At 47.8% G+C, this 25,776-nt stretch overlaps 1 protein-coding gene across 3 annotated transcripts in view; it reads right to left on the reverse strand.

Moving 5' to 3' along the window:
* Positions 1-16,875: 16,875 nt before the first annotated feature.
* PDGFRB (platelet derived growth factor receptor beta) overlaps positions 16,876-25,776 on the reverse strand; it is a 38,112-nt gene continuing 29,211 nt past the window's right edge. For all 3 annotated transcript variants that reach the window (XM_063085727.1, XM_063085726.1, XM_063085728.1), the window contains 9 exons: positions 24,901-25,060; positions 23,683-23,843; positions 23,006-23,124; positions 22,655-22,777; positions 22,206-22,317; positions 21,953-22,052; positions 21,212-21,317; positions 20,099-20,331; positions 16,876-18,824 (listed from right to left, as the gene is read on the reverse strand). In XM_063085727.1, coding sequence (XP_062941797.1) covers positions 18,641-18,824; positions 20,099-20,331; positions 21,212-21,317; positions 21,953-22,052; positions 22,206-22,317; positions 22,655-22,777; positions 23,006-23,124; positions 23,683-23,843; positions 24,901-25,060 — 1,298 coding nt within the window. In that variant the 3' untranslated portion in view covers positions 16,876-18,640. The remainder of the gene's footprint in view (positions 18,825-20,098; positions 20,332-21,211; positions 21,318-21,952; positions 22,053-22,205; positions 22,318-22,654; positions 22,778-23,005; positions 23,125-23,682; positions 23,844-24,900; positions 25,061-25,776) is intronic.

Raw genomic sequence — 25,776 nt, forward strand, 5'->3', positions numbered from 1 at the left:
CACTAAATGAGATGTAATAAAAGTACACTTCAAAATGATTAATGTTTAATTTTATGTTATGTGAATTTCTCCTTAAAATAAAAATCAATAAAGACTTTCTTAGACAAACACAAACTGAGGGAATTCATTGCCAGCAGACCAGCAATACAAAATAAATAAATAAATAAATAAATAAATAAAAGTTAAGGGAAGTTCTTCAGGCAAAAGGAGTATGATACCAGCCAGAAACTTGGTTATACTCATGCATAAAAAATGAAGAGTGCTGGTGTCATAACACCAGGGTCAAGGGTTTGGATTCCTATACCAGCCAGCCACCAAAAGTAAACAAATTAAATAAATAAATAAATAAATAAATAGAATAAAGAGAGCTGGAAATAGAATAAAGTTAAATATGAAATATATGTTTATCTTTAAATTGCTGGAAAAGATAACTGTCTAAAACAGACACTGGAATATTTTTTCTTTAAAGGACTGGAGAGTAAATATTTCAGGTTTGTGGCCATACTCTTTTGTTGCAACTACTTAACTCTGTCACTGCAGTACAAAAGCAGCCTTAGACAACACATAAACTATTGTGTTGCTGTGTTCCAGTTACACCTTATTTACAAAAACAGGAGACAGGCTACGTTTGGCCCACATGCTATAGTTAGCCAACCCTTAATTGAAAGCAAAAATAGTAGCAATGTATTGCATATTTATAGCATATATAAAAGTAAAATATATGATAACAATACTACAAAAGATGGGAGAAAAGGATGTGCAGTATACTGTTGTAAGGTCCTCGTACTTTATTTAAAGCAACAAATGTTATAAGTAGACTTTGATTAATTGAAGATACATGTTATAAAACCTAGGATAACCACTAAAACTTTTTAAAAGAGGTGTAAGTTATAAGCCAATAATGGAGATAAAATAGTCATAAAACATACTCAATTAATCCAAAGGAAGACAGACAAAAAGTTAAAAAGAAAGGCCAGATGGAACAAATAGAAAACATTCAACAAGATGACAGATTCAAATTTAACTGTATCAGTTATCATCTCAAATGTAAGCAGTCTAACTATATCAATTAAAAGACATATTGTCGGATTGGATAAAAAAATTAAAACCCAACTATTTTCTATCTACAAGAAACTCACTTTAAATATAAAGATATAGACAGGATAAAAGTAAAAGAATGGAAAATAGTATTCCATGTAAGCAGTAATCAGAAGAAAGCTGTAGTAACTGTATTAATATCAAAGTGGACTTCAGAATAAGGAATATTTCTAGGGATAATCAGGGACATTATATAATGGTAAAGAGATCAATTATACAAGAAGACATAACAATCCTAAATGTATATGCACCTTAGAACAGAGCTTCAAACTACATGAAGCAAAACTGATAGAACTGAAAGAGATATACAAATCTCTTGTAATACTCCTCTCTCAGTAATAGATAGTATAAGTAGAAAATCAGTAAGGATGTAGAGAACCTGAACAAAACCATAAACCAACTTGACCTAATTGATATTTATCCACCTAACAATAGCTTAATACACATTCTTGTCAAGTGGACATAAAACATTCACCAACAGAGACCATATTCTGGTGCATAAAATAAACTTTAAAAGTTTAAATAATTAAATTATACAAAGTATTTCTTGCACCACAACAGAATTAAACTTGAAATCATTAACAGAAAGATAATCTGAGAAATCTAAAATATTTGGAAATTGAACAACATACTGAGTCAAAGAGAAAATCACAAGGGAAATTAGAAAATATTTTAAATTGAATAAAAAAAAAATCAGTGATCCAAGCTTCCACCTCAAGAAACCGGAAAAAGAACAAATTAAACTCAAAGTAACATAAGATAAGAGATAAGAGCAGAAATCAATGAAAGCCAGAACAAAAGAATTAGAGAAAATCAATAAAAACAAAAGCTGTTTCATTGGGGAAAAAATCAATAAAATTTACTAAGGAAAAAAAAAAAAAAAACAAGAAAGACACAAATTACCTGAAATGAAAGAATGAACATTTATACCAAACCTAAGAATGGGGGGCAAGATCAGGTGCTCGGGGAGCATTTCTTCCACAAAAAAGGACCAGAATGACTAACAGCTAAATACTGACAGGAACATTGGTGGGAGAGTGTGGGACGCAGCAGTGTACTGGTGAGATCACTGAGGAGCATGAGAACCCAGGATGGTGACAAAGAGAGGAGAGAGAAACACAGAGTCTCAGCTGCCACATCTCCAACACCAGAATCAGGCACAGGAAGAATTTTCCCTTGCAGTGGAAAAGGCAGGCAGAGGACACACACCAACCCCCATCCTCACCACAGAGGCCCGCAGATCCTTTGGCAGGACAAACCTGCAGCCAAGTGTGGGGAGCTATCTAGAAAACACAGGCAGCATTGCTTTAGAACACTAACACAAACTGTGCACTCCCCATCCCCCACCCTTGTGACTCAATTCAATGCAAGAAGGTGCTATCTTGAAGCCAGAGCTATTGCTGGAGCACGCCTTGCCCTGGGGTGCTTCCCCAGCCTTAAGACTCTGCCCTCTTCCCAGAACATTCATGTAAGAGGCTACAACACCCTGATCCCAGTGGCTTGAAGCCTGGGTTCACAGAGGCTGTGACTCTAGCTCTACAGTCTGGGAAGCCAATCCTAGTCCTGCTGAATGGTGCACCCCCACATCCCTGGCCTCAATCCTGTCCCCCCTCCTTCTTCCATTCCATTTCCTTCCCCTTTCCACTCTCCTCCTCCCTCCCAACTGCTCTGCAACAACATCATAGAATGTAAAAAAATAATATCAATAACATTTAAAGAACGACAATAAAATAAAGTAAAAATAAATAAATGTGACAGAGAAAAATAAATAAATAAATAGTGGAAAAAAAAAATGCTCCCGACACTGGAGCACCCAGATATATAAAGCAAGTATTATCAGATCTAAGGGGAGAGAAAGACACCAACACAATAATAGTTGGGGACTTTAACACTCCACTCTCAGCACTGGATAAATCATTGAGGCAGAAAATCAACAAAGAGGAGGACTGGCTGGTTAGCTCAGTTGGTTAGAGCATGGTGTTATAACACCAAGGTTGAGAGTTTGGACCCCTGTACTGGCTAGCTGCCAAAAAAAAGAAAAGCAAACCAACAAGGAAACATCAGGTTTAAATGGCACCATAGACCCATGGACTTAACGGACATATACAGAGCATTCCATCCAACAGGTGCAGAATACACATTCTCTAGGATTAACTATATGTTAGAGCACAAAATAAGTCTCAACAAGTTCAAAAAATTGAAATTATATCAAATATTTTTTTCTGACCATAATGGAATAAAACTAGATATCAATAACAAGTGGAACTTGGGAAACTATACAAATACATGGAAATTAAACAGCAGACTCTTGAATGAACAATGGGTCAAAGAAGACATTAAGAAGTAAATTTTAAAAATTTTTGAAACTGATGAACAGAGAAACACAACATACCCAAACCTATGGAATATAGCTAAGGCAGTATTAAGAGGAAAGTTCATAGCAATAAATACCTACAGCCGAAACAATAGAAAGATTTCAGATAAATGGCTTAAGAATACACCTCAAAGAACTAGAAAAGCAAGAACAAACTAATCCCAAAATAAGTAGAAGAAAAGAATAAAAATCAGAGCAGAAATAAATGAAATTAAGACTAAAAATACAACACAAAAAATCCATCAAAAAGTTATTTGAGGGCCAGCCTGTGGCTCACTCGGGAGGGTGTGGTTCTGATAACACCAAGGCCACGGGTTCGGATCCCATATAGGGATGGCCGGTTGCTCACTGGGTGAGCATGGTGCTGACAACACCAAGTCAAGGGTTAAGATCCCCTTACTGGTCATCTTTAAAAAAAAAAAAAAAAAAATTTATTTGAAACAAAAACAATGAACTATTAGCCAGACTAACCAAGAAAAAAAAAGAAAAGACCCAAATAAGTAAAATCAGAAATGCAAATAGAGTTGATATAAGAGGTGCTTAGTTTGGGTTTCAGGACACGTCTCTGCGTTTCCAGCCACTCTGGAGGTCTCAGACCCTAGCCTCTAGGCTCTCCCCTACAGGAAAGCTAGTGTTGGAAATCAGATCTATTTTCAGCCCAACACAGGGAAAATGAGACCATAAGGGGCTGACTTATGCAAACCCAGTAGCTGGGCATGCTCAATAGAGAGCACAGAATATTCTTGAATATGCCTGTTGCATGTGATAGGATCTGCCCAATGAACATGCTCTAGGAAGAGATCAACTGAGCATGTACAAGACTAAATGTTATATAACCGGGAGCCACCCCCTTAATTGAATATTCATTAGATAAACTATAAAAGTCGAATGCATGCCAAAGGTGGGGTTGTTGCTCACTTTCCTGGAGGCCACCTGCACATGGCTGGCTGAGGTATATATACTTTACTTTGTATCAAACTTACTTTCAGCAAGGGGCTGCTAACTATCTTGAGGCAGCCTGCATGCTGTACTGAATTTGAAGTATGTTTTTCTTGTTTTTGTCTTAGACTTGATGTCTGTACTGAACTTACTTTGGTGTTAATCTTGGTGTGGGCTGTGCTCAGCCTCTGGAGCTATGCTGCACTCTCTCTGTGGAACATGTATTTCTTATCTGTTATGTTAAACTTGTTCACACTTTCTACTGTGACTCTGCCCTAGAATTCTTTCCTGTGATGGAGTCAAGAACTTGGTAAGAGGACTGGGTGGGTTGAGGCTGACGATCAGAGTCATCACAACAGATAGCTTCAAAATATGAAGAATTATCAGAGACTGTTATGAACAACTATATGCCAATAATTATGAAAACCTAGAGGAAATGGATTAATTCTTGGGCACATATGTCCTGCCAAGACTGAACCAAGAAAAAATAGAAAATTTGAAAAGATCAGTGACAAGTAAAAAGATCGAATCAGTAATAAAAAGGTCTCCTAACAAAGAAAAGCTCAGGACCAAATGACTTTACTGCTGAATTCTACCGAATATTTAAAGAAGAACTAATATCAATATTTTTAAAACTATTTCAGAAAATTAAAGTAAATGATATTCCCCCAAACTCATACTATGAGATCAGCATTACCCTGATACCAAAAGCAGGCAAAAACACAACAACAACAACCAAAAAGAAAACTACAGGCCAATATCCTTAATGAACATAGATGCAAAAATCCTCGATAAAATAATAGAACACTGAATCCAACAGCGCATCAAAAAGACTATATACCATGATCAAGTGGGATTCATCCCAGGGAGGCAAGGATGGTTCAACATATGTAAATCAGTAAACATAATGCATCATACCAACAGAATGAAAGAAAAAAACTGTATGATCATCTCGATAGACACAGAAAAAGAATTGTATGATGCCAGCACTAACCTGATATTATAACCACACAGCCTTTACAGGAAAATAAAACCACATACCCTTATGAACACACACACAAAAATTCTGAAGAAAATCTTTGCAAGTCAAATCAAAGAGTGTATAACAAAGATAATAATCAGGTCCAAGTGGTATTTATTACAGGAATTAAAGGTTGGTTCAACATTCAAAAATCAAGCAATATAATTTACTACATCGATGATGTATTAGTCCATTTCTGCTGCTTATAACAAAATACTTAGAACTGGGTAATTTATAAGAAAATGAAATTTATTTACAATTTCAGAGGCTGGGAAGTCCAAAGTCTAGGGAACACATCTGGTGAAGGCCTCGGTGGTGACAATGATACAGGGGTCTCAGATGACAGAATGGCAGGGCAGAGAGAGAGCTAACCTTCTCAGTTGGCTCCTTCTAAAGTCATCAGAACCATGCGCATGACCACCATTAATCTATCAACCTATTATTCAGTGAATGGATCAATCCATCCATTAGGCATAGTCGTCACAATCCAATCACCTCTTCAAGTCCCCACCTTTCAATTATCTTAATAAGATTTCCCACCTTCCCAACAGTCATGTGGGGATCAAGCTTCTAATACATAAAACTTGAGGGACACAATTCAATCCTTAATCGGTTGCAAATATATTCACCTCTTCTGTGGTTTGTCTTTTCCCTCCTTGTGATGTCTGAAGGAGATTGCATTAATGGCTCCAATTCTTCACTCCTTCCAGTACTCAAGCACTTTGCCATGTGACTTGGCAGTTCCTCTCAGAACAAACAGTGGAGTCTATTTCTCCATCCCTTGAATCTGGGCTTGGCCATCTCAGTTGTTTTAGCCAAAAGAATGAGATGGAACAGAGGCTGTGCCAGTTCTGTCTAAGCCTCAAGAGGCATTGCCTGTTTCTCCTTGCCTTCTGATGCTCTTAATCTCACTATCAGAAAAAACACACCTGAAGGGCCAGCCCATGGCTCACTTGGGAGAGTGTGGTGCTGATAACACCAAGGCCATGGGATCGGATCCCTATATAGGGATGGCCGGTTGGCTCACTTGGGAGAACTTGGTGCTGACAGCACCAAGTCAAGGGTTAAGATCCCCTTACCGGTCATCTTTAAAAAAGAAAAAGAAAAACACACCCGAGCAGATATGCTAAGGTGCCCCTGCCATGCCCAGCTTTGAGCAGAGTCCCCACCTGCCCCATAGATGCATGAGTGAACTCTCCCAATCCAATCCAATCAGATTATCTGAATACTGTAGACAATTGAGAAATAAAATGCTTATTGCTGTGTGCCACTGTGTTTTTGGGGGGGTTGTTTGCTACACAACAAAAGCTAACTGATGTAGTGAGCTGGGGCAAATGCTAGGCCCTGGGAAGGTTGGATTTTGCCAGGCAGAGGCAGGGAAAAAAGCAAAAGGCATCTGGAAAAAAATGAACAAAAAAGGCAATCAACAGGCCCACTAGCAGTGGTATCAGTAATCTCCTCCCACTCCCTGTTTGCCTAACCCCCTCCTTTTTCTTATTTTTAATTTTTTTGTCTTTTGTTGTTTTTTTTGTTTGTTTATTTTTTCATTTTTTTTTTAACACCAGGCTTACTGTAAGATATTCACCCGTAAAGAAGGATATAGTCTCCCAAAATGGAAGTCCCCACAAACCTCCTCTCAATCACAGCCCCTTTCCCAGTAACAACCACTTGTAAGAGTTGTGTGTCTACCCTTCTCAATATTTGCCTGCACATGTGCATGCTCTCCATCCATCCATCTGTCTGTCCCTTGTAGTTTTAAAAACCAGTACCATATGCTATTTCTTGCACTGGGGCTTAGGTTTTATCACTTCACACATCTTAGAAATCTTTCCACATCAGTATATAGAGATCTACCTTGTTTTTAAATTGCTGCGTTGTGTTTCATGATAGGAATGCACCGTAATTTATCTCTCCATTCCTCTATCAATTGGACCCTTTAATTCCTTCTGGTTTTTCTCTGTTGTAAACAATGCTGCAGCGAGCATCTTTGCACATGAACGTGCACATGAGTGACCATTTGGACAGGAGCCATTCATAGTATAGGGATTGCCAGGTGAAAGGGTAGGTACATTAAAATACAGAGATATTATTAAATTTGCTCCAAAAAAGGCTGTGTGGATGTGCACTCCCACCAGCAGTGTGTGGGAAACCCAGCATCACTATATTCTTTCTAACACAGGATATTATTGATCTTTAAAATTTTTCACAGGGCTGGCCAGTTAGCTCAGTTGGTTAGAGTACAGTGTTATAGCGCCAACATCAAGGGTTCAAGTCTCCTTACCAGCCAGCTGCATCCCTCCCCCGCCACCCCCAAAAAACCTTTTTTTCCCAATCTAATAGAAAAAATGTTAATTCATCAAGCTTTAATATGCATTTCCTGGAGCAGTGGTGAAATGACCTTTTTTTTTTTATGTGTATATTTGTATTTCTTCTACAAATGTCTTTTGTCAATTTTCTATTTGTTTTTTGTCCTTTATTGATCTGGGGAGACTATTTATAATCCAAATTATGGTTTTTTAATACTATTATTATATATGTTGAAAATATTTGCCATTTCTATTTTAATGTTCTTTTGGTGTCTTTATTCACACAGAAGTTTTTACTCTGTATGTAATCAAATCTGTTCTGTCGTGTTTTCATTTCTGACTTCTCGGTCTCACGTCTTGCTTAGGAAGGTTGAGCTGTTTATTGTTTACGAAGCACTTTCATTTCCATTTTCTCATACAGGCCTGGGTCACAGGGACTCAGTGAAGTGCATATTATCTCCAGTGTATAGATAAGAAAAAGGAAGGTCTGGAAGGTTTAGTGACTTATGTCAGGTCACTCAGCTACTTTGAGGAAGACTGAGAACCAGAATCAGAATTTTCAGGATCTCAGGCCCAGGTAGCAGTCGTCATGCCCTGCTCCCTGGGTTATCTGGCCAGTACCATTCCCTACACACCCTCGAAGAATTCCTGACAGGTCACCTTCACATCTTCCATTGCTGGAAAACTGTTAGTCCATGCTTCCCTACCAGGCGCCAAATCTGCTTCCCTGTGGCACCTGCCTATTGCTCCTGGTGTTACACTCTGGACACCTGGGTGTCTCTGCTCCCTGTTCCTCAACAGGCCTCCAGCGATGTGGAGGCAGCCCCTGTGGTCCCCAGAGGCACCACTTGTCCATGGCGAGCACTCCAGTCCCTTAGCAGTCCTCCTGGAACATGGTCTCCAAGCACATATGATTACCTAAATCTTCAACAATATTAACTTCTTAAAGTCCAACACATTCGGAGGCAAGCCCCTTAGTGCGGTGACACAGGCACAATGAGATGCCAGAGGGAAACAGGATAAAGGGTCTTCAAGGGCTTTCAGGCAATGGCATTAGAGCTGGGTCTTGAAAAGAGAAGCAGGAGTCCTCCAGGCAGAAAGAAAATTCTGGGAGAGGGACTAGCATGGGGGCAGAGAGGGTGAGAAGTCAGGGCTCCCTGAGGCCAATCAAAGTGTGAAGAAGTAGAGTGGAGGTGCAGCAGGAAGCAGGTAAGGTCCAACTGCAAAGGGACCCTGACCACCTGGCTGGGTGCTTGGGCTTGATCCCATAAGCCATGGGTTCTTAATGGTCTGGAGGCCTGTACAAGAATGTACCCCCAAGTGCAGTTCAGAGACCCCAGCCTCAGAATCACAAAGGTACCTGTTCAAGTGCAGGTTCCTGGACCATCCCAGGCCTGCTGAATTAGGGGTGGGAGGTGGGAACCTGCACAGGTAACAAGCCATTTAGGACATTCTCACGCTCACTCATGGCTGAGGCCACTGCCCTTGAAGGTGCCAGGATGGCCTCGAGGAAACCCAAGAACTCCTAACATGTACGCGAAGTTGGTGTTTGGTCTTGGGATAAGATGCCTAGCTTTCATGCAATTCTCTAAACAAAGTCCTTAACCTCGGCTGGCAGAGACCCCTCTCTGGTGGAGTGTGTTTAGGTGGAGGAGGGATGTGGCCAGCAAGGGGGGTGGAGGCCACAGTGGCCCTGAGGGGTAGTCTAGGCCACTTTGGCAGGACCTATCTCTATCCCCAAGATCAGAGGATGCCGCTCATCCTGTCATTTCTGTCCACTCAGCTAACTCCTGTAGCTCCTTCAGACTCTCCACTACCAGGAAGCCTCTCTGTCCCTGCCAGATGGGGCAGGCATCCTTCCTATGCATCCCAGGCCTCCTGGGCTCATAGCATTCCAGCACTTTCCTTGCTCTGCAGGCTTCAAAGGTTTATCAGGTACTCACTATGCATCAGGCAGTCGGCCAAGTGCTTGGGAGTTTTCTCATAGAATCCTCAACCCTAGAGGTAGATGTGGTTATTATTCCTGTTTCACTGAAGAGGAAACCAAGGCTCAAAGAAGTTAAGTCATTCTTCCAAGGTCACACATCTGGTGAGGGTATTTCTGCCTCCTGTGACTGTGCTATACCTAACCATTCTTATCCATTGACTTTAGATGTATAAAGAATGAGTCAATGAATGAATGCTGTATCCCAAAGCTCTGTGAGCAGGAAGGTGCTCTGCCCTCCTGGAAATATGGCATTTGAAGGCCTAACATTTTCTGAGTGTTGTTTATGTGCCAGGCACCGTGTCAGGCTCTTTGCATATGTGTCTCACTTAATCCTCTCAACCCACGAGGATGATTCTATTAATTATCTCCATTTTGCAGATGAGGAAACCAAGGCTCAGAGAGGTTAGGTTTCTTGAGAGCCAGGGGTGATAGAGCTGAGATGGGAACCAGGCAGCCTGGCTGCAGAGCCTGTGCTAATTACCACCACGCTGCACAGGGTGACCCCTGGGTTTTTCCCAGCAGTGAGAATGCTGACTGCTGGTGGACGTGGGGCAGAGGTGCCCTGGAGCTCAGTGGGGTGACTACTGGCCAAGGAAGCTATAGTGATGCTGCCCAGAGGGTAACGAGCAGGAATTCCAGATTGACATCATCCCTTCCTGCAGCAAAGGAACTTAGAGAAAGGTTTGCCTGTCAGTCCAAGGATTAGGAAATCCTGAAGCGAGTATGTGGGCCATGTCATGCTTCTGCACACACGGACAGCCTGTCCTCATTTCCCTACCTGGCCACTGAAAAACTCCAGACTCCATGTCAGAGACAGCTTGGCCCCCACGTCCTGCCTACTCAACACCAGCTGCAGCCCATGCCCTGGGGCCCAGGGGATTCCCACCCAGGGAGTAGAGGGGGCTCAAGCCAGGAACCAGGGACCCAGCATTATGGCAGTTTGGCAGCGGGCCCTGCTTCAATATCAGGCCAGAGAGGTTCGAGCGCACCAGCCTCTAGGGTTGAGAATCAAATAGATTCTAGTATCTGAATCAGAGTGCTATGGGGTGTTTGCTGCCATCTCCTATTCTAGCCCAGTGGTGTAGATCAAGCCCACAGTCTGCAGCAGGGCTTGCAGGAGCCTTTGCAATCAAGCCACCATGGGTCTCTGCCTTCTCTCCTCCCTCCACCTGCCTCCCTGTTTCAGTAAATGCACCCTGCTCTTGCTTCCTGTTCCACATGCCCTGCCTCCATCTGCACTGAGCTTACACCTCCTCTCCTTGCCTGACTGCATCCCTGTCCTACACTCTCTTGTGGCCCCCTGGGCTTCAGGGTATTTCTCACTGCTGGCACAAGCACAGTTATGAGGAGGTTATTGGCATAATGTCCCTCTGACCCCCTTGACCCCCAGCAGGGCTCCCTGGCAGGGCCTGCCTCCCTCCTCGTCTTCTTCACCCTCCGCACATGGCCATGCCTGGCAGATGGGAGCTCAGACAATGCGGGATGCAAGTAGATGCATAACGGATGAATACATGAAGAGAGAGTAGGAGTTCTCTGCTCTCAGAAACCAATTCATCTGGTGAATGCTTTATGTTCAAGGCCCAGGAAGGCCGAGGCTCAGAGCTCTTCCTTGCATGCAGGGCCCTCACCACGCTGGAGGAAAGTAAGATGAGTAGTTAAGTAGCAGCACTAGTGTAGCTAACACCAGACATCTATTATCATCCACGTGGGGACCTTTGATTCTCTTTCTTTCTTTCTTTCTTTTTTTTTTTGGTAGCTGGCTGTTACAGGGATCAAACTTTAGATTTTGGTGTTATCAGCTCCATGCTCTAACCAACTGAACTAACCACCTAGCCTGCCAAATGGGTACCTTTGAGGCTGAAAGGGGTGCTATTAATAACACACTAATGCAGGGGCAGGAAGAGGGACTGTTTTGAGTCACCTTGTCCACTGGATCAGTCCTTGAGCCACTCTCTGGACTGAGCTCTTTGCACAGATCATCTCATTGATCCTCACAGCCACCTTAGGAGATAGCCATAATTATCCTATGTTATAGATGAGGAAAGACAGGTTCAGACATGGTAAGTAACCTGCTCAGAGTCACACAGCTGATAAATGGCAGAGCTGGGTTTTGAACCCAGGAACCCAGCTCCAGATGCCACATGTTCATTCACTGACCTTTATCAGTGGCCAGGGCTCTCAGGAAGGTTGAGGGTGGAGGAGAACAGTCTGGGCTTTGGAGCCAGACAGGCCAGGAATTGCATTCCCCACTCCTAGCTGTGTGACCACAGCCAGGTCCCTGGCCTCTCTAACCTCTTTTCTTCATCTATAAAATGGGGAAGGAGTTATTGACTGAGATCCACTGAGACGATAATGCAGCTGAAGTGCATTCAACAAGTATTTATCTAGCATTTACTCTGCCCAGCCCTGGGGACACTGTGGTGAACAGCGCACGTATAATCCTTCCCTTCTGGAGCTCACAGCCTCGTGACAGAGCCAGGAAGAAGCCAGGCCACTGGGAGAATTGCAGGTCTTGGGAGCACCGAAGAGGAGAGTCGAGGAAGGCTCTACCTGAGCTGAGAAGGATGAGAAGGAGTTGGGGGTGAGGTGCAGGGAGGAGTAGAGAATGTTCCAGGAAGGAGAAACAGCATAGTAAAGGCCTAGAGGAAAGAGAGTGTACAGGGCATCAAAGGCTAAGGCTGCTGAGAAAAATTGAGGGCCCACAGGAGGCACAAAGGACTGGGAGGAGAAATCACTTCCAGCTGAGGAATCAGGGAGCCTTCATGGAGGAGACAGCTTGTTTTGGGCTGATAGCTTGAGGAAGACTTTGACCTTCAGCCATAGAAAGCTGAGTGCTATAGGAGGTGAGGACAGCACCAGCAAAGGTGCAGAGGTCGGAGAGCTTGTAGCCCACATGGGTAGGTGGGCCTTGGAGGGCAAATGTGGGAGAGACAGTAGGAGAGGTTGGAATTAGATCAGGGAGGGCCTTGAACACCACACGAGGGAGTCTGGACTTTGTTTGTTGGGCCATAGGGAGCCATTGAAGGTGTTTGAGCAAGGGAGAACCTAGGTCATCACTATGCTTCAGGAAGAGAAATTTTCAAACATGGAAACTTCCATCTTGTCCTTTCGGAGGAAGAAACAAGGACTCTGAGAAGACTATGATTTCCCAGAAGCTTTGGTACTTCCCCATGTTTGTGACTTTCCTAGTTCCTTGTGGTGATTACCCACAAAACCTAAAACCAGACACTATGGAACACAAAGTCAGGGGAGCCGGGCAAGGGGCAGCCTGCTCTGAGGCCCGTCAGGAGAAGTAGGAGCCCCAGGGGGTGGGCTGTAGGTACCTCTTGGAGAGGGCAGGCATTTATCCCCATGGGGCACAGAGAGGAGGCTGGGAGCCAGCCAACTGGAGGGTGGTATGGTCATAGGGAGACAGTCTGGCTTCTGTGGTGTCCCTGAGTCCCTATCCCAGGCCAGGGCACCGTCATCAGGCCTCTGAAGCAGCCATGGCAGATTTTATTCTGAGCTGTGGGAATTTGCCATGGCCCTGTATGGCCCCAGAACCCCACCCCCAGGAGGAGCCCATTTAGGGAATTCTAGGAGCCACACCCTGCGCAGGCAGCCGGCACCTGACCCCAGAGCTCAGCCTGCTGCCCCCTCTGAGTCCAGGAACTGGACTTAGATGCTCCCTGAGTAGCAAGGACACCAGGCTGGCAGGCAAGAGCCTCCCTGTGTGTGACCTTGGGTAAAGGCTCTGAGTCTCAGCTTTCTCATCTGGTCTGATCTTCTCTTGGCTCGTCTCATAGGTTTATTGTGAGGACCAGATGGGATGACTGACAGGAACACACTCTCTAAACTGTGAGGGACTGGGGCAGAGCCAGGATAGCGAGGGGAGGTGGTTTCCCAGTGGGGTGAGTGGGATGCTCCCTCTGGACATGGGGTGGATGGTTCAGTGGGGCTCAGACCCAACCTGCAGTACCATTAAATTTCACCGTGGGAAAGTTCTTGCCTTGTTGTCTGGTGGCTGGCCAGAACGCGGATCCAAACCCTTGACCTTGGTGTTACAACACTTTGCTCTAACCAGCTGAGCTAACCAGCCAGCCCAGATTCCTGTAACATTTTAAATGTCATCTCTTCACTAGGCAACTCTGTGTCTAGGGATTTATCCTATGGAAATGAAAATTTAAATAAATGTGCAAAAGTAAATATATTTTACAAACAGTGGTCATTGCAGCAGAATTTGTAACTGAAAAATTGGAAACAACCTAAATGCCCCTCAATAACAGATTGGTTAAATATTCATGACACAGGCATGCTTTTAAATTATGTGCAGCTCTCAAAATAAATGAACTAATATCTGCATGTACCAATGACCTGTGAGTATGCCCATGATATATTGTTAAGTGAAAAACAGAAGGTTGCAAATGGTAGTTATAGCTTTGCTTAACATTATAGTTATATGTTACGGACAGGTACAGATACAAAATGCAAATCTTAATATGGATATAAAGGGGAGAAAAATCTTGAAGAATACAACCTGAAGAGACAGAATTTCCACAAGATAAATTCCTACACGGAGAGTTGCTGAATAACAAGAGGAAGCATTTAAAATGTTATCGGAGTCTAAAACACAAAAATACAGTCTTCTCTTTCTGTATTATATATTTTGGTAATGGATTTAAAAACACAGACATGTATTACATAAATACTTTTATAAAATTATTTTTTTTCAGATCACAGGAATTTTGATGAAGTCACTGCTAATAACGTAGAAGCTACTTACCTAATACAAAATCCATGGGGTCATATGAACTTATAGTTACACAAATAAGAAATAAACAGTGTGTTCAAAACTGTAAGGAAATATCCTGATGCCCAGTAAAGTTAATTTTTAATTGTTGTAAAACTGAGCAATAAACTCATATAAAAGAGGCCTTCTAGAGACAGCGTCCTAATTCAAAGAAGGGACATTAATGGGGGCTGTGAGGCCCCTCATCAGCTGAAGGTCAGGGCCCCAGCAGGAATAGCTCCTTTAGGTTTTTCCTTCTTTTTTCCAGGAACTAGGACGCTGGCTGTGAGTGGGGTGACGGAAGAATTGTGTAGTACAAGTGGCTCATCTGTCTGGAGGAAAATTCCAGCTCACCCATTTTCCCTGGGCCATCCTGAGTGGAGAGGTTGGGAGCTAGAAGCCCAGCAGGGGCTGACCTATAGTTACCCCAGACCCCCACACCCCTGCTGCACAGAGGCCTGAGAGGTCCAAGCCCTCCCCCAAATGGTTTTTGATTACTTTTTCCTAGCCTTCAGATTCACTTAGCTCTTCCCTCACATCCAGCACTTTCCTATTCTTTCTTTCAGGAATGCACCGCACCAGAAAGGTCTGAAGTCAGGAGACAGTAGTTGGCTCCCAGGCTTTCCCACTCCTTGGCTGTGACCTTGGGTGGGCACTTTACATCTCTGAGTGCTGACCTGGGGGAGTCAGCCAGGCCTGGCTCCTGTCCCATCCCAGCCACACCAATCAGATGATCTTGGGCAAGTCATTTCAAAACCTCCCTGAACTGGAATCTCACCTGTAATCTGTGGTGATAGTGGTAGGATAGTTCACAGGACTGATGTGAGGGTAACACAAGAAAATGTGTGTGAAGCAACCAGACAGCCCTGGCTAGTAGTAACTGTTGGAGAATTGTTAGCCAGAGTGTGATCATCCTTTATCTTTGTGGCATTTTTAGCTCCATGTACCCCCGAGGAAATTGAAATCTGATGCATAATCCACTTAGGGTCCCATAAGGAGCAGGCCTGAGATGGAGGGAGCCCAGGCGTCCTGCCTTGCTGATCGAAGCTTTCCCATGGGCAAAGATAATCCTCGTCTGGAATGTGGGTTTATTCTCTTCACAGGGCAGATCTGGGTATTGCCTTAGTCAACTCTTGCCACAGCCAGGAGAGAAGAGGTCACAAGCTCTGGGTATTTTCTGAAGCCAGGACCCCCGGGAAGGTGGGCCAGGCCTGACAGCCATTGAGGTTTTCCCCTGGAATGGCTCAGCTGCCCCTGAGTTGGCAGCTGGACCTGTGAGTCAGAGCTGCCCCAGGGTTCCGTTCCTCTCCCCACTTGCAGCCACAGCCCCAAACTCCTGGAGACAGTCCAGGAAGGCTTGAGGCTCCAAAATGAGGTGCCCCTCCCCCGCTCAGAGAGCACAAGGATGGCCCAAAGACACATGGCGATTAGGTGATAGATTTCAGGCTGCAACCTGGTTCCACCTCAAGTGACCCCTCCCAAAGGGGCAGGTGGGAGGGCCAGGAAGCCCTAGCCTGTGTCTGGGACCCTTGTACTATGCCCCCTGCCCCTAGTAGCTCTATTGCCCTTGGCCCTGTGCTGCTGCCTGGGTCCCACAGGCCTGGGCTCAGCAAGGGAGACCATGGCCAGTACTCAGCTGGCCAGCAGGTGCCAGGATGCCCGGCTCATGCCAGCCCCACAAGAACTGAACTGCTGCAGCTGTGAAGGGTCTGGGACCTGCCAGGTCTGCACCCCTCTGCTCAGCCTGGCTAGACTCTGCCCTCCCCTGGCCTCACCCTGGCCATACTGCCCTCCCTTTCCTCTGTTCCTCTTCCTCTTCTCTCTCTTCCACCCTCTCCCTCACTTCTCCTTGCTCTCTGCCCCCTTGGGGGCTTTGTCTGCCCTACTCCTACCTGGGACCCCACCATGGGCTCACCTGGACCTGGAAGCTGGGCTCTAGCGGATGCCTCTCACAAGCCATACCAGCCTCATCTGGGCCCGTGGGCAGAGTGCAGGGAGACTGTCCCAGTTTAGTAGCCAAAGCCAAAGCACATGGTGGGGATGGGAGGGGGTGGGGGGTAGGGTAGCAGGAGGGGCTCTGGCTCCTGAGCCCCAGAGCCTCTGAACAGTCCTACCAGCCCCACACTCTCCTTCCCAACCCAGGGCCAGGCACTGCAGAACCAGAAAAGCCTTATCACCTCACACTTTGGGAAACCAAGCCCAAAGTCTAGGTCACCCAGCTACTAGTAAGGGTGGGAGTGTGAACATCCCCATTTTACAGAGGAAGGAAATGAGAGTCACTGTCTGGGGATCTGGACCCCAACCCACAAGAGACCACAAAGTCCATGACTGAGAAGCACCAGGTTTAATATTAAAATCTTTTTCTTAAAAAAAGTACACAGATAGGAAAACTTAACAGCATACAAAATAGCACTTCTATTGTATAAATGTGAGTTAACGTGAGTCCTAAAAATACTTGTAAACCTAGGTGATTACATCTTTGGTACCGTAGTGAGAACCCACTCCCCCCCTCCTTGGACCAGGCTTTTGGGCATCCCAGGGCAGGGAGGTGCCAACCAGCATAGGGGCTGGCACCCAGAAGGGTTGAGCTACCCTTCTTTCCAGCCCTTCTCCTGCCAGTGGTCGTGGCCACAGCCCTCACTCCTCTGGCACTTCCAATGCCCACTGGGCTGGGGACCATTCCCCCATGGGGTTCCCATGCCTCAGGGATGGGGCAGCTGGCAGGTGAGAAGGCAACCCCCAAATGCCTGCCTCTCCACCCCTCTATCATGTGAAACTTGTCCTTTGTAGGACATAATTGTCCTAACTGTCTATCATGTCTGCAGAACAGACCTTGATGGCAGGTGCTGGAGTAGTGGGATGCACAAGGTGAATTGACTTGTTCTCTCTGCCCAGGGTAGCTCCAGAGGTCATTGTGGGTGCTGAAAGGGCTCCCATGGTCTTCCCATGGCCCTGGGGCAGCTGCTGGGGGCTTTCCAGGACACTAGCTGTCACTCCAAGTCAAGGCTTGGACAGCTGCATTCTTGGGACTTGCTGGGGGTCTGGAGAAGAGGCACAGTTTCTGAATCCCCGGAGTGTGATGTGTGGTCTGGAATCTCCCCAGAGTCCTGCTGACCCCCAGGATGGCAGTTTGGGGTATTGGCCTTGCTTCATCTAGACAAGTGTGCAACCCCCTGGAATATTCTAGAATGTTGGTGCTGACAGGGCACTCGGAGTTACTGAGTCCAACATGCTCATTTTTCAAAGGGGAAAACTGAAGCCCAGATAGGGTGAGGGATTCCTTTAAAGTCTCATAACAGGTCCAATGCAGATTCAGGGCCACATGTTGGTGCGCATATGTGGACACTTCATGCCGGCACATCACACTCATCACAGACGTGGGGCCTGTGGGGCCCTGCAGACTCTGGTGATGAGGAAAATACCCTGGGACTGATGGGCCTGGAAGTCCTGGATAAAGGCACTTTCTATGTCTAGGTGTGCCCTGAGGACCCTGGGCAGGAATACAGGCCGGAAGTCTTGGACTTGGCTCAGACCCCAGCATTAATTAACACAATTAAGTAAGCACAGATGGCCCCAGACCAGCTCGGGCCCAGGAAAGCAGAGACTGGCATCGTGGGGGGTGGCTTCTGCAGGAAGCAACACTGTTCATGGCCAGGTCCCAGCTCAGCCAGGAGCCAGGAATGCTAGAGTCTGTTCCCCAGCTCCTGGGCAGATAAAAGTGTGTGAGAGAGTTGTGGCTCCTTGAGGGTTGAACAGAAAGAAATTAATTTACCACTTCATTAACTCAGGGATTCCAACCTCCCCACCTGTCAGCCAGGGGGAGAATCCCAGATTGTGTATCATCAAGCCCAACTTTCCCATCTTACATATGGGGAAACTGAGTCCCCTCAGGGGTACCCTGGCTCAGAGCCACATGGCCTCCCCAGAGGCAGAGGGCTGGTCATGGCTCCTGCAGTTCTCTTGCTTCCTAAGCCAGCCCCAGGGTTTGGGGCACAACGTGTCCTGGGCAGAAGCCTTCCAGAGGGGACAGCTCTCATGGGGGCAGCCTGGCCAGTAGGAGGCCCAGCCAGGCCAGGCCAGGCCAGGAGGTGCTGGGTGCTGGGAGGCAAAGGGAGAGCTTCGGGCAGGACAGCGTGGGAACCAGCCCCTACAGGAAGCTGTCCTCCACTTCAGCCCTATGCCCAGGGCAGCCTGAATCCAGTGGCTGCTCCAGCTCCGGCTCAGGCTCCACCTGGGGCTCGGGCTGAGACTCTGGCTCTGGTTCTTCTTGGGGCTCCAGGGGGCTATCACAGGAGATGGTGGAGGAGGTGTTGACTTCATTCAGGGTAGAGCTGGAGGAAGGAGGCAAGTGAGTGAGGCGCTGGGAGAGAACCACAGTAAAATAACAGCATGAACTAGGAGCTTTCTATGTGTCCCAACCTGCACCACGGACTTTATACACTGTGGCTCATTTAATCCTTGTGAAGACATGCAGGGCCCACACTGTGAGGAGAGTGCAGCTCAGACAGGTTATGACATTGCCCCACTTCACATAGTGGGTAAGTGTAGGAGCCGGGACTTCAGAGCAGGTCCAGCTGGCTCCAGAGTTCATTTCTCACCCCCCAGCGCCGTTGTCCTCTGCACTCCTAAAGGCATACATGATCTCATTTAATCCTCACAACCACCCCGATAGAAGTACTTTTACTGTTTTCATTTTACAGAAGAGGAAACTGAGATTCAGACAGATGAATAAGCTTGGCTGAGGGCATAACACATGGCCAACATTCACACCCCAACCTGTCTGAACTCTGCGCTTCACTCCCCTGCACTGCCTATCTGAGCCTCGGAATGCTAGCCTCTTCAAGAGTCACAGCAAAGAGGGCCTTCAGGGGCCTTCTGTGGCCTGTGTGTTCTCCTGGTACATACAGAGAAACTGAGGCTCACAGAGGAGAAGCCTGCCCACATCTCATAGCAGCTTAGTGACAGAGCTGGGATTATAACCAGCCTGGGGCTCCTGCCACTTTGCCTTGGGCTGGATCTTGTTTTGGGGGTGGGTCTGGCTTCATGGGGAGCCCTTCTCTCCAGTCAAGGGGGGATCCTGTCTGAACGTCAAGTCCCAGCAACAGCTGGGCCTTCCTCTAAAGCCTTTCCCATACCACAGCATCACCACATCCCAAAGCAAAAGAAAATCACAAGTCTCCTTTCCAGTTTGAATTCTGGCCTGATCCTGTAGGCACCTCTGTGTCCTACAACCATGCCAGCCTCCTGGGACCCTCAGGCATGGTGCTGCAAGACAGACCACAGGCTTTAGGCTGGCTGTGGTCCCATGGTAACAAGTGGGATGCTGGGAACACTGAGTAGGTTTTCTTCTCCTTGGGGCTAGAACAGGACCTACAGAGTATAGATGACCTGTGGGGACTCCCTTAAAGGAAATAGCTACCTTGCAAATACGTCCCAGCCCATCCATTTTCTTACCAGCCTATCCTTTCCACCTGAGGTCATCAAAGCTCAACTCTCTTTTCTGTTCGCTTGCAGGAATAAGGACCCACCCCAGGTAAGGAGCCTGACACCACACAGGGCACTCACTATGCACACTACTGCCTGGGGCCTGGGCCAGAGTGGCTACCTGGCGAGGCTGGGGGAGCCCTCCAGTGGACCCTCATCAGCAGCCTCGGGTTTGGGGTCAGGCAGGGGGATGATATAGTCGTTGTCAGCCTCATTGGGCTGCACAGCAGTATAGAGGACAGAGCTGGTGTCCAGGGGAGATCGGAGGCCGTGGAATCCAGGCAAGCGGGCTTGGGACCGAAGGATGGCTGGATGGTCGCTCCTCAGAAACTCCTCATCCACTTGCTGGTACTTCTGCTCCACAGGGCAGGGAGAACCAGAGAACAGACAGTCAGACCAGAAGTCCCTTTAGGGATCATCTTACCCAGCTGCTCCCCCTTGTATAAATAAGGCAACTGGTGCTTGAGAGGAAGGGGATTTGACCAAAAGCTGCACGGCTGAGCTGTGCTCCCACCTGGCATCTCCTAAGACAAGAGCTCAGGATCACCCAGGAAGCTGACCAGCACCTAAGACCCTAACTCTTCCCCCTACTTCAGAGTAGACAGGTACAGGCTCTCATTCTGTCTCAACCTCCTTTGGCAGGGCCTCAGTTTCCCTTGGTTTGAAATGATGATGACTCCATTCCATCTGACTGGTCCCTGGGACTGCCCCTAGGGATGGGAGTAGGGGTGAGAGATGGACCTAAGAAGAGGGGTGTGTCTGTGCCTAAGGGGATGTGCATCTCCTCCTCACTCTGAGCCCTGTTGTTGACAGGACAAGGTTTTAGGGCTCTACTGGCTCCATTGCCCTAGGACAAGCCTGCAACAGGGTCCAAGTGGTCAGGCCATTAGTGGTCATGTAGCCTGGGGTTATTCACACTTCTGAAGGAGCCCTAGGATTTGGCATGGGTGCAAAGGCCTGGGGAAGGCTACAGGACACACAGGGCTATAGGCCCCTTCCCTGAGTCAAATCAATCACATCCATGTAGGATTCCATTTCACAAAACTCTGTGCTGCTAAATTAAACTCATAGCTCTGGCCATCCCTTCCTAGTTAGTACCAGAAGAGAAACTGAGGCCCAGAGAGGGTGAAGGGTGGTCCCCCAAATATCAGCACATCACACAGAATCTTGCACCCAGTGTCTGACTTCTGGACCAGAACTTTCTATTCCCCACCCCCACCCTGCCTCAACATACCTTTTTGTAACCCTCGCCCAGCAGTCTCTCGAGAAGCAACACCAGCTGGGAGAATGGGGGCCGAATCTCAAACTTCTCTTCCCAGCACTTCTGCATGATCTCGTAGCTGGGAAGAGGGGCAGAGGGGGTCAGAGTCCCTGGCTCAAGGTGCAAGGGGTGGGTGCAGGGGGCAGGGCTGGGGTGGGGGAGCTGGAGGTTGCTGTCCTTAGAACAAGGTGAGCAACAGAAAGGAGTTGGGGAGGAGTGGTGGATGAGTGTTGTTTTCCCATTATTGCCTCTAGATATTCCCTTGGGAAGCCCTCCCAGCACCCCCAGTCCACTCGGTCCTGTGGGGTTGACCATGCCTTGGTGAGCACAAGACCCAGGTTTGGCCAATAGGAGTTTTCATCCCCTCAGCTCGGTGGCCAGTGCTGGATTGCAGGTGGCTCCAGCAGAGCCCTTGAGGGTCAGCTCTGGGACTTTCGCTGGAATTATGGTGCAAGCAGCTAGGATGTAAGGCTGGCACTACTGGCAGCCATCTGGGCAGTGCCAGCCTGGAAATGAGGCCAGCACAGAGGAAGGCAGAGGCTGGGGCAGAACAAGAGATACCTGATGACATCATTTGAACACCTAAATCCAGTTATACCTAGATTTTTCTAGATCTCTGAGCTAATAAAATCTATCTTTGGTTTAAGCAGGTAGAATTGGATAGGTATTGTTTGCCCCCACAAAATCCTCCTGAATGCACGAGTCTGTACTCACATCTCGTCAGAGGCGTGGGGAGGCTGGGCCATGCGGTAACCCCGCTTGATGGCATTGTAGAACTGCTCGTTCATGGGCAGCTCCGGGTAAGGGGTGCCACCTGTTGGGGAGCAGAGATGGGGAGACACATGCCTGGGGGGTGGAAAAGCATCAGAGTACCCTCTTCTGCAGGACTGGGAGAGGCACGGAGGTGTGAGTGGTCAGAGTGGACACCATGCCGTGCTGCTGAGGCTGTGAGAAGAAGCGCTCATACCCAGGGTGAAGATTTCCCAGAGTAGGATCCCAAAGGACCACACGTCACTCAGCGTGGTGTAGAGGCTGTTGAAGATGCTCTCGGGGGCCATCCACTTCAGAGGCAGGAAGGTCTGCAGGGAGGTCAGGATGGGTGCTGGGTACAAGGGGGGCCAAGTGGCCGGGAACCAGGCCACACTCCGTACCTGGGGCAGGAGGAGGAGGCCCGGCAGCTCCTGCCGCCAGCTCCTCTCACTCCTGCTTCCTGCCAGGGCCTGCCTCCTCCCACTCCGTGCACAGTGGGGTGGCCCCCTTTCCTGTCCCTGCACACATGGCAGGGCAGGCCGTGAGAAGCTCTGTGCTGATCTGCTATGAGCCATGAGCTATGAGTGTGGCTGATCAGGAGGGAATCTGTTCCTGGGGTCAGACATACATGGTGCCAACCCTACAGGGGCCAGGGAAGGTGCTCACACTGCCTTTGGAGATGTAGTTCGAGTCCCGCATGATGTCTCGAGCCAGGCCGAAGTCACAGATCTTGACCAGCTTGCCCTCGCAGATGAGCACGTTCCTGGCTGCCAGGTCTCGGTGGACACACTGGTGGGGAGAGGGGAGGTGAGGCCTTGGGGGCAATTGTGGGGAAAGACCCTCCCTGTCAAGGGCTTTGGGGAAAACGCATGACTGCCCAGGTGTGAGGGGCCACCCACGTGTGAGGAAACTCACTGTCCCCATCCACCCGAGGGGCCGCGTACTTGCAGGACTCTGGCTGGCAGGGTGACCCATCTCCCCACAGCCCCCACCCTGTTCCACCACGACCACACATACGTTCTTGGAGGCCAGGAACTCCATGCCATTGGCCACCTGGTAGCTGAAGCCCACAAGGTCCGTGTAGCTAAGCACTGGGGACTCGTTGATCAAAGTTGCCCGATAGGTCCTCTCAGGAGCTAGGGGAGAGCAGAGGGTCACCTGCCACCTGTGTCTCCCCATGGCCCACAGGAACCCTGCCCTTTGGCTCGTGGGAGACTGAATATTCAAGACAAGTGGCTACTGATTCTCTAGGTCTCCCCAAAAGGAGAACGATTCTTAATATCTAACTTAAACTTCTCATATTTTATCAGTGCCCTCATTGGCCATAAAACTTTTGGCATTAGTCCTTGGGTCACCTTTGCTTAGCCTGGCTTGCCTGCTTCTCAGAGGCAGATCAGCCTGGGCCACCTCTGAGATGACCCTTTTCCCTCAGGTCCCAGGAGGCCAGGTGCTCCCCACCCCAGCTCTTCCCCTCCCTGTGGACACCTCTGGACCCATAAACAGGGGTTCATATCAGGATTTCACTACATAGCAGCTTTGGGCAAGTGGTTAGCCTCAGTTTCCACTTCTATGAAATGGGCAAAGACCATCTTCCTCCCAAGGTTGTTGCACAGCCAGCATATGAAAGGCTTTGAAAGGAACGCATCACTGCACGGGTGTGAGCCCATGCAGGTGTGAGGACTGTGTCCACCCACCAGAGGGGACGTAGTTATCATACGGGCCCATGTAGTTGGAGGACTCGATGTCTGCATACTTGACGTCTCCTTTCATGTCCAGCATAGGCACGTAGTCTACCGACTCATCCTTGCTCATGTCCATGTAGCCACCATCACTCTCCCCAGTCAGGGACACATGGCTGGGGGTAGAAGAGCATTATAGGAAGGGCCACACAGACTTTCCTTCCCCTACCCTCTCCTGCCCCTTGCTCACCCCGGGGACCCACAGCCCCTGTCACCCATGGATTGTTTCTCTCACTCACTCACTCATCCTCATTCACTCTGTCACAATGTGAATGACCATGTTTCAAGCCCTTTCAACCACCCTGGCCCCGAGCTGGGCACTGAGGCTGCCAAGATGACCTAAGGCCCAGTGTATGTCCTCAGAGAGCTCACACCCAAGGCAATTACAGCACCCCAGGACAAGGGCCACAAGATGGGTGTGTACAAAGGTGCCTTTCTGTGGCCTCTCCAGAACCACCCAGCCCTGATGCCCTGCGAGTGCCTGGCCACAACCCTGGGAGGGCAGAAGGGAATAAAATAGCCTTAATACTTCTGCCTGCAGCATCAGCTCCTTAAAGAGCTGTGGGACTATACACATATGTGTCTCTACAGGGAGGAAAGACAGGGAAGGAAATTGACCAAACTGCTGGGGAGAACAAGAGAGAGTTTGAATGTCTTTTGCATGCTTTTCTGAAGTTACTCTTGTCTTTGCTTTTGTAATCAGCAAAAGAACTAAGAAATGCTCTTTTTGGAAAAGAAAGGACAGGAGCTGAGTTGTCTGAGGGGCACTGGGGAGGCTGTGGTGAGAAGCAAGGCTTGGAGCAGCACAGTGCGAGTCGAGAGACCTGGCTCTCGTCTCACCGCCGACTCTGACCCCTGTGTACCCTGGGACGGGAGGCCAAGACACCCACGGCACAGGGGTGTTGTGAGGCTCCAGGGAGTCAAGTCTGCAGAGAGCTTAGCACAGAACCTGGTACAGTGGGACAGATGGTAGGTGGCAGCCGACCCCACCACTATTATCATCATTATTGTTACTCCCTTGTCTGGGGCGGACTGACTTGTGAAACAGCCCTAGTTCCAGGAACGACTGCCCCCCTGTCTGCATGGCCTCAGCGTCCTCTCCTAGATAAGGAGGCAGTGAGCAGGTGCTCTTCAGGTGCCCCAAGGATTCAGTCCCCACCTTCCCCCGGATACCTGGGCAGGGGGAGCCCGGCGGGCAGGGCGTTGCTGTAGAGCTCGGCACTGGGCAGGTGGCGTTTGTCACAGTGGTGCTGCAGGAAGGTGTGCTTGTTGCGGTGCAGGTAGTCCACCAGGTCACCGTAGCGGCAGTACTCGGTGATGATGTAGATGGGTCCTGTGGAGGCACAGGCTCAGGGACAGTCCTGGGAGGCCTTGGGCTTCCCATCAGGGCCACAAGGCTAATAACAGACTGGATGTGGGAGAGGCAGTTTGTCATGATGGCTGAGAGGCTTTGGCGCCTTTTAAACCTGGGTTCTTTTTCTGCCTCTGTGACTGTGATCAGGGTCTTAGTCTCCCTGAGCCTTCCCATCTGTGAAGTGGGGCTAATAATACCCATCTCAAAGGGATATCATGAGGATTAATGACATAATGTCTTTGTGGGCTCAGCTCAGTGCCTGGCACATAGCAAGTGCCCAGTGTTAGCTGTTATTGATACGTTTTCAAACTAAAGCTTATCTTGGAGCCTAATATATAAAGCAGATAAAAGCAACTGTTTATTATTGTCAGCTTAGTGCATTTACTTAAAGTCAAGCTAGTGGGAACTTGAAGATATCAATGAAAACAAAAATTTTGAAAGGAGTAATGAGTGGTCACTACAGGCACAAATTGGTCTATGCATGCAACATAGTTCCGTATTCTGTTTTGGTTGTGCAATATTGAGGAAAATCCCAAATCTCACAACAAGGAGCTGCAAATGGCCATAATGTTTTGTTGTCACTGTTGTTGTTTTTTGCAGCCTAACTTGCAATCGGAACTTCAAATAAACACAGTTTGCCAAAGAGCCTTTTTCTGTGATCTGAATGAGAGTAGCTCCCAGTTAGCACGTGGGTG

The sequence above is a fragment of the Cynocephalus volans genome, chromosome 2, assembly GCF_027409185.1.
Source record: "Cynocephalus volans isolate mCynVol1 chromosome 2, mCynVol1.pri, whole genome shotgun sequence".
NCBI lineage: Eukaryota > Metazoa > Chordata > Mammalia > Dermoptera > Cynocephalidae > Cynocephalus > Cynocephalus volans.